Consider the following 12792-nt stretch of genomic DNA (forward strand, 5'->3'; position numbering starts at 1 on the left):
CGTCATCAACCAAATTGTCAAACTATTGGGCTATGTGTTTAGCTACTATATACGCCATGCACTGCTTGTTTAGCTGTTGGATTTGATGGGACAGCTCGGTTCTTAGCATGTGTCTTTTGGCTGCTGCACGTTATGAAGGAAGCTGTGAAGCTATTGGGCTGTGTGTTTAGGTACTGCATACGACGTGCAGTATTTGTTTAACTGGTGCATTTGATGGGGCAGGTGGTGAAGTGACTGCATGTCTGACAGCCAGGCTCTTTTGTATTTGTTGGTGGCCTCACAGTACATGGTTTGACAAATGGCCAAGCTAAAGTCCGAGGCACGGGGAAAGGGAAGCAGCCTGTGACGAACACTGAAGGCTGTAATGTTGGCTCCTCGAAACTGAAGAAACCGGAGGCGAGAGTAATGGAAGTGAGTGTCACCATATCTGTTGGTGGTGGTGATGTAGACGTAGGGCTGTTGGGGTGCATGCGCTTGTTTCTTGAAAGAGAAACACTAGCGGGACTATGTGCATTGGACAGAGGAGGAGCGCTATTGCACCTTCATCTACAGATGGTTACCGTATTTGGGCAACCTCGTTGATTGCAATGAATAGGAAGATAAAAGCATACTTAGGCTGGGCTAAGTCGGCACCTGCAGGCGCAATGGTTTTGTGCCGTGGCCTAAAGCAACACAAGATGCATATGTTTGAGGGCATGGTAGGGTATTGTTTAAAAGACCAGGATGAACCACACTTTCAAAAGGTTGTCCACAATATAACTAGTAATGATGTAAATGCCGGTGTAGAATTGTATAGCTTATATGGTGCCGATGAATTGAAGAATAGGGTTTGCCTAACACCGCCAAACATCTTCGATAGAGCCCTAATGTATTGGAAATTTAAGCTTTGTCATCCAGCTGGCAACGACTTTCTATCTACACTACATATAATGGTGCAAAGTGGGAACTGCTACCCATCATCATGTTGGATAACTCCTTACCAAGGCAGGGGAATGCATCTTCCAAAAATCAAAGCATTGTGGAGGTGTATGATACACCCATCCACAGCAACGTATGAAGACATTCTGAATATTTTTGTTAATGATGATGTGTATGTGAACACATAATCTCGTGCAGAGTGGTTCAATTCCCGTTGGCAAGACACGCAAAGGTATGCTTATGATAGTTCAACTAGGACTGTATTTGTTGTCGAGTTTTTGACCATGACTTGCATCTTTTGTAGTCCACCGAGAACTGTTGTCAATGATTTTGATGTTGAAGCTGCCATAAGAGATCTGGAAATAAGAGATGATTTCATTCCACTTGTACATCATGTCGACGTAACGATAGTTGCATAGTGTGGTCTGTTTGCTAGCAATAACATTGTTAGTTTTTACTCTAACCAAAAAATATAAATTGATGACAATTTATTTTTGTTGAAGCGTTCAGATGGATGAAGAAGACGAAAACCGGATGGTTCGGCTAAGTGAGACACAACCTGATGACTCTTTTGCTATGATAGAAGATGCACCTATTGATAGGATAGAGGATGCTCTTGCTGCAATTTTGAAAGAATTAGTTGGAGATCAAACCACAAACACCCGTGCACTCCGGTCAGAGCTTATTGAAGCGATACGTAATTCGAGGGATACCATCGAGGACTATGCAATCACTGTTGCCGACATACAAGTAACAAAGTTGGAAGAGCAGATTTTATCATTGGAAAAAGAACTAATGGCTCTAAAAGCCCAAGTCAAACGTCTTAATGCAATACTATGTAGGTTTTCAAGTATACTGAATCGCAGCTAGAATGTGTGATAAATTCTAGAGATTCAATTCGAACTGTTGCCACTTTGTAATAATGTAAACAGAGCTAGTTCGACTTCTGACATGTTTTCGGATTTTTGTCTATAGAAAATCTTAAAGAAAAACTCACATCATGCTGCTTCATTTATGCAATATACAGAGTGTTTAAGACACTGCTCTCTCTGTCATCTCTGTGAAGAGTCCGAACAGTCTCTGTGCTGCTCATGCCAGAACTACACTATGCTACACTTCTAATGGCTCCTTGGTGTATGGATGAACACTTAAATGATCGGTGTGTCTGTGAGACTGCTTTGCAGAATGTCATCAATGTCTCTGCCGTGCTTTCAACACCGTCAGCACTCTCTTTGCGACGCACTGAATTTGAAAGACAGCGATTGTGGGCACCAGGCGCGACACACAGACGCGCGTGAAGACTTTTCTTTTTTTTGTTGTGTGCGTAGAAAGGGACGTGTCCAGAGCAGCAGCATCTCGCTTGATTCTGGTTAATGCGCGCCTGGACCCAGTAGGTGGATTTTTTATGGATATGCTTTGATGCCATTGTGAAATTTCTCTGACAATACTTTGAAGTAATTGGCCTTGAAGATGCCTTACCTAACTCTTTGTTCACATATGTGTTGTATTAGGTACTATACATATTTGATGCACCATGTGTGTGTTCATTGTAGGGGGCTTTGTTAATGGCATGGATAGGATCTCTGGACTTATTTACCTACTTATCATTGTTTGAAAAGCAAAATAAACAACCTTTCTCTCTTAATCACTTTGTATCAATAATAATAAAAGTGTTTCCATGATTATTTTGTAATTGAAGGTCTAACTTACACACAATGCAATCTCAAGTCATTACTATATTCTAACTTTGGCTAGGTGAACATGAGATTGAGAGTGAGGTATAGCAAACATCAATGAATTTCAACCATCCAATATTCTCATTGACTCTCCGCACTCTCTTTTCTTCTCTCATAGTGTGTGTGTGTGTGTGTGTGTGTGTGTGTGTGTGTGTGTGTGTGTGTGTGTGTGTGTGTGTGTGTGTGTGTGTGTGTGAGAGAGAGAGTGAGAGAGAGAGAGAGAGAGGGAGGCAAGAAAGTGAAAACTTGTAGACCTTGTGTGATGAGAGATAGTGTTGGAACTTGGTGGGTGGAACCAAACCTAATCAAATTTCACAAAATTTGAAGCTAAATGTGCTCCTAAGAAGGAAATTGGAGCGGTGTCATCATCATCTTATTGTCCCAACACGCTCGAATGAAGTAGGAGACCCATGTCTTTGGAGCATAAATTTTTATACCAAGAAATTGACATTCTTTCAAAGTGATATCTCACACTTACTTACTAATTGTTTGATAATGAATGTTGATATGAGAGAGTGACATTGAATCATGATAACCTTAATCATACTATGGTGATGTTGATATGAGAGAGTGACATTGAATCATGATAACCTTAATCATACTATGTTGATATGAGAGAGTGACATTGAATCATGATAACCTTAATTATACTATGGTAATGGCTGAAAACTTCAAACATCAAATTAAATAGTGAAGTTGTAATAATTTATAACAATCCAAATTACTATATGTCCATCAATTGCTAAAGCATGTTAATCTTTGAGAGATGATCTACTAAACTCACCTCTAAATTCTTGAGCCTATCTTGCCATCTGCGTGGGGAGATGATCTATTGAACTCACCTTTAAAATCTTGAGCCTATCTTATCAATTGCACTTTGCACCTAAGCAATGATCCAATTTAGCTCCCACTTTATGAATGCTCAATTGTCACCCTCATCTCCATAATCCTCAAGCATCAAGAGCCATTAGTCAACTTAGCATAAAGCATTTGACATGTTTGATTTGGTTCCATAGGTCATATTATCACCTTTGATGACAATATTACTGTGTGTGTGTGTGTGTGTGTGTGTGTGTGTGTGTGTGGGAGATAGAAGTTACCTTATATATTTATATATATGTTGCTTTATATAGCTATATGGGAGTATACTCTCTCCCTCCCTCCCTCCCTCTCTCTCTCTCTCTCTCTCACACACACACACACACACACACACATATATGTATGTATGCATAGATATGTATATATATGTGTGTAGATATATATACATCTGTGTATTTGCATGCCTATGTATGTATGGAAGATGGGAGCAACCTTAAATATTTATATATATTTTACTTTAGTTCGCTATATAGGAGCATGCTCTCTCTCTCTCTCTCTCTCTCTCTCTCTCTCTCTCTCTCTCTCTCTCTCTCTCTCTCTCTCTCTCTCTCAAAACACACACGCTTACACATACACACATTTCTTTGTCTCTATGGGGTCTTGGAGCAACCCTCCCTCTCTCATCCCCCCCGCCCCCCCTGCCCTCTCTCTCTCTCTCTCTCTGAGTAACAAATCTTGAGTTTGACTTGTCAGATTGATCTCTAAGACCCCTTGGTTTTTTTTTTACATTAGATTCTTCTCATGTGTGTGTGAGAGTGTATACATCTCACTTTTTCTCTATCCCCCCCCCCCCCCCCCCCCCCCCCCCCCCTCTCTCTCTCTCTCTCTCTCACACACACACACACCACAAACACATCCATGAGAAGAATTTCTAATGTATGTGCATATACATTCCTATATAGAATGTGTGTGTGTGTATCTATATAGGAATGTATATGCACATACATTAGAAATTCTTCTCATGAATGTGTTTTTGTTTGTGTTTTGTGTGTGTGTGTGTGTGTGTGAGAGAGAGAGAGAGAGAGAGAGAGAGTTTGCAAAGTGTGCTCTTTATGGAAGTACCTATCTTTCTGAGGCTGCTCATCCTCTCTCCATTTTTCTTACCATGGAAAAATTTTAATCCTTTAAGAGAGATTTTTCATTGGGTTTTTGATTTTTTCAATTTGCCCATGTGGCTAATTGTACTGAGGTCTCACAGTTCTAGGTTGTTTCTTCAATGCCCTTAGAATCATCACCATTTGTATTAATTCTTAGAGTTGTTTCTAAGTAATACAAATCAGCCTCTTCTGATTGTGTGTGTGTATGTGTGTGTGTGTGTGTGAGAGAGAGAGAGAGAGAGAGAGAAAGAGAGAGAGAGAGAGAGATTTATTGAAGGTAGAACTTATCTTCTTCTTCTTCTCTCTCTCCCTCTATGTATCTATCTACCTATGGGTGTAGTCAACCCATTGTTTCATCCCAAGGAAAATCTTGTTTATCATCTTTTACCAAAAATTGAGGATATTATAACGTGAGTGGTTATGAGAGTCAATCTCTCTTTGATCTCTTTGTCTCTCTTTCTCTCTCCCCCTATCTTCCTTTCATTCATTAGTGCCTTTTGGATCTCTCTCTCTCTCTCTCTCTCTCTCTCTCTCTCTAAAAACGCAGCCGTTTTTTTGACCTAGTAGACAGCAGTCCACTCTTTTGATCATAACTTCTTCATCCGAACTCCGATTTGGGTGATCTATAGCCTCAATCGAAGAGCACGAATTCCTCTACGCATTGATGTAAAGACAAAAATTTTCAGAGTTATGGAAGGCGTTTTTGTAGTAGCATTTCCGAAGTGAACCGGTTCAACAAAATTGATTCTCATCTCCTATTTTACATACAATGTCTTCCGGCACTCGCAAGGGTTCTTCTTCTTCAACAAGGTCCACAACCATTGTGGAAAATGATCCAAAATCTCCTACGTGTGGAGATAGCAACACAACCACCTAACCAACGACATCGGAAACCATGATCATGGCGTACTTGGTATCATTGCAAGAGACCGTAAACAAACAAGGCGAAGACTTACGAGCACTTGCGATGGAGAATGGCACACTAAGGGTACTTGTGGTTGAGAATGAGAATCTCACGAGGACACTTGAGATGCAAACAACACATTTGATGCAACTTGAAGAGGAAGTCAAGGAATGTAAACGCTCTCTTGTGGACTTGAATGCTTTGAAGGAGCGGATGAGCAAAGTAGAGCATGACTATGTATTGAAAGAGGAGAAATTTGACACTATGAGCCGGGATGTATGCGACATGAAAAATGTATGCACAAACAAGTCTTGGACTGATGTATGTGGTAGCAATGTGGTTTCTAATTCCTCCCTCATGCAAGCTATGGTTCAAACAAAGAATGTTGAGAATGTGGATGTGGAGGAGTTAAAGGAACGGGAGCGACGTTCCAAGAACATTGTTATTCGTGGAATTCCCGAAGAGAAGTTAGAGACACCTCCTTCTCTTGCCATTGTTATTGAAGATTTCTTCAAAACCCACTTTGGCATGTCCGGAGTTATGGTCTATGGAGCACATAGAGTGGGGAAGCAAGGAGCTCCTCGCTCGGGAGAACGGCCAATTGTATGCACCATGCCGGATGAGACCAAGCGAAAGATTATCCTTAATAATAGTTGGATCTATTTGAGGGATACAAAATGTTTTGTATGTGAAGATCGCACTATTAAGCAACAAAATATGCGTCGCAAGGCATATGAGGAAAAGAATAATAAAAACAAGGAGATCTCTCATGAAGAAAATGTGCCCAAGGAGGACGCAAGTCTCTCAAGCAAATAGGGATGTGTGACCTATGAGACCGAGTTACAATTGAAAATATGCTTTTGGAATTGTAATGGATACCCATGGAATGCGGGGGTTGGCATTGATGAACCAACAAGCAAAGCCGATGTTGTACTTCTTGTTGAAACTTGGGAGCATGATACACAAAGGATTAACGGCTTGGAGGATTACAATGTACATTCATTGATGTGGTCAAAGAATCTCAAGCAACGAAGAGGACAAGGAGGGTTAGCATGTATGGTTAAGAAAGGATTGGAAGATTTTGTATCAATTGTGAAAGATGACAAGTACAAACGTTATGTATGGCTGAAAATTATGACACCAAAAAGAGCACCCATTTTTGTAGCCGGTTGCTACATTCCTCATCATGATTCTCCCTTTTATGCTTGCATGGATAGAGATCAACCATTTTCTGATTTGGAAGAGGACATTGCTTATTTCAAAGGTGAAGGTGATGTTATTGTATTTGGGGATATGAATGCTCGCACAAAAACATTGCAACATGATACTCAACAATTTGATATGCCATACATTTCAAAGGAGTTGGAGGAAGTTCACTTGTATGATCGTACTTCAATGGATGAGAATGAGCCGGATCACTATGGAAAGTTACTTTTACACATGTGTAATAGCACGGGTATGCTCATTGCCAATGGTGTATCTTTGTGGAGTGAAACCAATGGATTTACATGTAGGAGACATAATGGGGATAGTGTGATTGACTATATGCTACTCTCTGAAACCATCATGTATCGCATAAAGAGTTTTATGTTTGGTCAATGGACCCCGGAATCCGACCATCGCACCTTATGTATTGACCTTTCATGTGGAGAAGCAACTAAGCATGATAATCTCAGCCAAAGGAAAGAGAAGTTATCACTATGTATGGATTTCAAACGGGCACCAATGTACATTGAAATGGTTGAGCAAAAATTATGGATGACAAAGCTTCAATGTGATGCACCATTGGAAACTAAATGGGAAGCTTTCAAGAAAGCCATTTGTTCTTGTGCGGAAGAATGCTTTGCCATAAAGCATCTCCATGGTATCAACAAAGATAGATCACGCAAAAGGTGGTGTGATAAAGAATGTCAAGATGCTCGAAAGTCCTTGATAAAGCTTGATGCAACTATGGACAAAGACAACTATCAAAGTCATTTGCATACATACAAGGCATTGATTCAAAAGAAGAGAAGAAGATGGGAAGTAAAGCAACAAGAATTTCAAGTCCAAGAAAAGGCACATGCATGTGGAAGATTTTGGAGAAACTTGAGAGGCAAGCGGGTTGAGAATTTTGGTAACTTGAGTCTAGTGGATATGTACACACATTGTAGGCAATTATATGAGCAAGCAAATACTGAAAAAATGCCATTTTATGGTTCACTCCCATGTATGCCTTCTTTTTTTACTATTGAGGATGTATGCGGTGGGCTTGAAAAGTTGGTCACTCGCAAAGCGGGAGATCTTCAAGGTATCAAGCCGGAGATGATCAAATGGACAGGAGATTTTACCCATGAGTGGATGTGTGATATGTTCAACCTTGCACTTCAACATGGTATGCCTTATGATTGGAGTACTAATTGGGTTAAGCCTTTGCATAAAGGAGGGGATGTAAAGAATGTAAGCAACTACCGGACTATAATGATTGGGTCTCTTATGGCAAAGTTGTTTGGGTGCATAATGGAGATGAAATTGAGTGATTGGGTTGAAGAGAATGACAAGCGTGCAAAGGGACAAGCGGGTTTTTGTCGATGCCATAGCACCATTGATCATCTTGTCACTCTTCGTGTTCTCATGGAGGAAAGTCGGTTGAAAGGCAAGCGATTGTATTGTTGTTTTGTGGACTTTAAGAAAGCCTTTGATATGATTCCACGTAACAATTTGTGGAGAAGGATGGAAGAACTCCAAGTGTCAAGTGAGTTTATGCTTGCGGTTTCTATAATCTATGAGAAGGTGATTTGTCAATTGCGCATGGGAAGAGAAATTTCAGAAATTTTTGTAAGCACTATTGGGGTTAAACAAGGATGTCCATTGTCACCAACTCTCTTTGGTCTATGCATCGATCAATTGGAACAAATGGTACTTGACTTTATGCAAGAAGAAGGCATTGAAGAGGTCACTATTTGCAATGCGGTAATCATGCTTTTGTTGTATGCGGATGATGTAGTGCTTCTAGCAGACACTTTAGAAGATGCACAAAAGCTTATGGTTGTCCTTGAGAACTTTTGCTTGCATAGTGGGTTGATTGTAAATGAATCCAAAACAAAGGTTATGCTTGTGAAAACCAACCATAAGGAGAAGCCATTCATTGTGTACAACAACGAGACACTTGAAGTTGTTGAGAGCTTTAAGTACCTTGGCCTTGAGGTTCCATCCAATCACAAGTGGCATGAATGTGCTATGCGTCGTTTGGAAGCGGGAAAGAGAGCATATTATGCATTTGAGAACATGTGTAATGCGGGAAACATCAAGTGTTGGGTTCTCAAGAAGTATCTTTTTGATGCATTGGTGACACCGGTTCTTCTTTATGGAGTTGAAGTGTGGGGTGGGAGCATCTCAAAGTCTACTTGGAAAGAGTTTAAGAATGTCCAAAAGCGTTTTCTTACAAACTTTCTCCAAGTTAAGACACAAACACCATATATGCTCCTACTTCTTGAGTCGGGATCTCTTCCAATTGAGGTTATGGGCATGGAAAGGGTTGTGGAGTACATGATAAAGATGCATCAAAACCCCTCACATCGACTTCCTACAATTGCATGGGAAGCAAGCAAAAAAGTTCAAAAGACACATAAAAGCAAGATCTTGAGCACGGGATGGATGCAAGACATAAAGAAGTGGTTTGGGAGATGGGATGCATTACACTTGCTACATGATGCTTCAATTGACTCTCAAGTGAATGAAGCTTTTCTACAACGCCAATGTATTACGGCTTGGGAGAAATCCGGTGGGTCACGCTTCATACATTACACCACCTATATTGCCCCCAACTACAAAACCATGTTCTTCGCTCAGAGAGGAAACCGTACTCACACTTACATGCTTGAGCCTATCCCCTTGTCCGCGATACGCACTATCGCAGCAATTCGGCTTAGCTCCCATTTCCTTCGATGCGAGATAGGGCGTTGGGGCAATGGAGAAGAGTCAAATCGATTGTGCACATTATGCTCACTGCAAGTTCGAGAGTCTGAGTACCACACACTACTAGAGTGCTCAGCTTTTGATCACATCTGAACTTGCTTCTCTCACATTTTCAGCCATAACTTAGACCTACACACTTTCCTCTCCCAGCCAAAGTGTGGGCTCTCCATTGAGACTCTCATCACTACAATTTTGGAGCATCGAGAGTCACTCATCAGCCATACACATACTACATCACATGTAACTTTGGTCCCATAGGTCATATTTGACCTCCGAGGACGATAATAAAATCTATCTATCTATCTCTCTCTCTCTCTCTCTCTCTCTCTCTCTCTCTCCTCTCTCTCTCTCTCTCTCTCTCTCTCTCTCTCTCTCACACACACACACACACACACACACACACACACACACACACACACACACGCACACGCACGCATGCATGCATGCGTGCACACACATGCACGTATTGAAATTGACATATCTACCATTCGGAAAGGTGATTCACACAAGATGTACTCCTGCTAAATCTGATAGTGGACTACCCACGAGATTCCTCTCTTTGCCAACCGTCTCTCTCTCTCTCTCTCTCTCTCTCTCTCTCTCTCTCTCTCCCCCCCCCCAGTGACATACTTGAATTGCATCGAGATCTACCCATGGATGGCCAAGTTTAGTTAGTAAGCAGGCAAGCTCTCCTCTCTGCATAAAAATATACTCAATGTTCGAGTTTTTGTTAATGTTTTTGTCATGTGCATGCACATACATACATGCACTCACTATAGTAACCGATAAGTTGGAGAGAAGGGACAACAACATAGGTACCCACTTCTCAACAATTTTTCAAGCACTTTAAGAAAGGGTATAGAAGTGTCTCTTTATAGTTATTTTTAAAATTTTGAAAATACAATTGTTTGTTTCCAAATTACATTGATATAGGGCTACCCATGCCCTTGTGGCAAGCTGCAATGAGTAGAAGTTTGTTATTATAGTACATCTGTTGTGTTCTTGGTCACCTTGAGGAGAGGAAAAATGTGTAATCTTCAGCACCTCAAGGCTCAGCTTGAGCTTGAGGCTGTTTTGTAATTTCTTTGAGATCACTATTGTGAGTTTGGAAAGAAAAAATTATTTGAAAATACACTTGCATAAATTTTCAAAAAGATATCAATATTGATCTTTAAAAAAACCCTTTGAAATACCAAAGCCAAATTTGTTTTTAAAAATTATATTTTCATTAAATAATAAAATATCCACAACAACTGTCATTTTTTTTTAAAGTGTGCACTTAAGTTGGACCATTTACTTTATGCAAAGTAGAAAACCTTTTCATTATTTTTAAAATTTTGAAAATACAATTGTTTGTTTCCAAATTACATTGATATAGGGCTACCCATGCCCTTGTGGCAAGCTGCGATGAGTAGAAGTTTACTATTATAGTACACCTATTGTGTTCTTGGTCGCTTCGAGGAGAGGAAAAATGTGTAATCTCCAGCACCTCAAGGCTCAGCTTGAGCTTGAGGCTGTTTTGTAATTTCTTTGAGATTTAAATACATTCACTCACTATTGTGAGTTTGGAAAGAAAAATATTTGAAAATACACTTCCACAAATTTCTAAAACATATGAATATTGGTCTTAAAGAAAACCTTTTGAAGAAACAAAACCAAATTTATCTTTAAAAATTAAATTTTCAATAAACAATAAAAAATCCACAACAATTGTGATTTGTCAATTTTCTTTTAAATGTGCACTTAAGCTGGACCATTTACTTTACGTATAGTAGAAAGCCTTTTGATTTTACATTTTCAAAAGTCTTTTTGTTATGTGTACTTAAATGGATACAGTTACTTTGTGGAAAGTAGAAAGTGTGATTTTTAATTCCCAAAGTCTTTTCATTTCCTACAATGTTACTATTCACTTTTGCATTGTAAATCTTCCTACCCTTGACTTTTTCATTTTAAAATAGAGTTTTATAAGGTTTTCTCTGAAGTAAAGCAGTGAGTCACACATGGACGGTCAATCCTTCCTTGAAAAATTTAAGCTGCTCTCTCTCTCTCTTTCTCTCTCTCTCTCTCTCTCAAACACACACAAATACACATTCAAACATTTGTTTGTCTCTATGGTGTGAGATCCCCAACCCGACAATACCAAGATCGGGATGGGATCCTTGACAGGTCTCTAGGTCTGATAAACATCAGAGTCTCTAAACAAAAAATCCAATAGACCTTTACCATTAACAATGGCTTGGGTTTATAGACTTAGAAGAAGACCTAGTCCTGACTCGCAGCGGAAACGGGACAACCTTTTAAAAGTCCAAAAAACTATTTCGGCCCTATACCTGCCACAATTGGCCCTAAGGTATCCTCAACCAACACTTTTTCCCCCTAATAGATGTGAGGGCACAGCCGTTGGTGGACTCCTCTTCCAAGTGTAGAAGTTTTCTAAACGTTTTAGTGCGCAGAGATGGATAGTTACCTGACTAATCAGGTCCACCCATCCATGATTGACAACCTTAGTCAATCCCCACTTACCACCCCGCACTCACACATAATTCTTTTGTTATTTAATTACTACCACGTTCTGATCACAATTAAAATAATGATTCCTTTTATCCTTCATAACATGATTTTATTAAACAGTATTGAAAACATTCTTTTAGCAAATAGACATCTTTAAACTTAAGACAAGGTGTCAATCAAAACATTGTTCATAACAACCATGACCAGTACACTTCTTGTCTCAAGACCACCTAAGGGTGAAAAAAACGACACCCATTCCTTATTCATAATTCGGAGTGGATAAACTCCCACCCAAGGTTCCGCTTGCCCATACACCAAACCAGTTGCCCATACAACCGGGTGGCTCCCCTAGGATTAAAAAGACGGTATCCTAACTTATGTAGAAACATCAAGACATGACACGGAGTAGAAACTCAATGTTCATGGGGGTAACCGACTTATCCGTGGCTAGAAAGCCAATCTTTATCATCAAAATATACCAAGGAGTCGGAGGTGTCTTGAGACAAGCTGTCTTAAGGATGATCAATCATATCTTTCTTAATGCAACCAATTTTAACCCAAACAATTGTTTCCTACATTATAAACAATGCATGTTGGAAGTTACCCTCCGTTTTTTGTCAATTATTTCTTTTCTTATTCGTACTCACTCCTTACGTATGCAATGCTAACTTAAAAATAAACTTTAAAAGATTTAATTGAACAAAAAGGAAATCCACCTTGGACTGATTGTCCATGTGATGTTGGACAGTAGCCCGTAGACTTTCCTCTGTTGGCCTATGGCTAGGCCCAG

General features: G+C 39.9%; 1 protein-coding gene across 1 annotated transcript; it reads left to right on the forward strand.

Moving 5' to 3' along the window:
• Positions 1-330: 330 nt before the first annotated feature.
• LOC147434655 (uncharacterized) lies at positions 331-1788 on the forward strand. The gene is made up of 2 exons (XM_086490004.1): positions 331-868; positions 1422-1788. The coding sequence occupies exons 1-2, from the start codon at positions 507-509 to the stop codon at positions 1786-1788; spliced, it is 729 nt and encodes a 242-aa protein (XP_086346130.1). The 5' UTR covers positions 331-506.
• The last annotated feature ends 11004 nt before the right edge of the window (positions 1789-12792 follow it).

Source organism: Adiantum capillus-veneris, chromosome 19, assembly GCF_014529385.1.
Source record: "Adiantum capillus-veneris isolate H3 chromosome 19, ASM1452938v2, whole genome shotgun sequence".
Taxonomy (NCBI): domain Eukaryota; kingdom Viridiplantae; phylum Streptophyta; class Polypodiopsida; order Polypodiales; family Pteridaceae; genus Adiantum; species Adiantum capillus-veneris.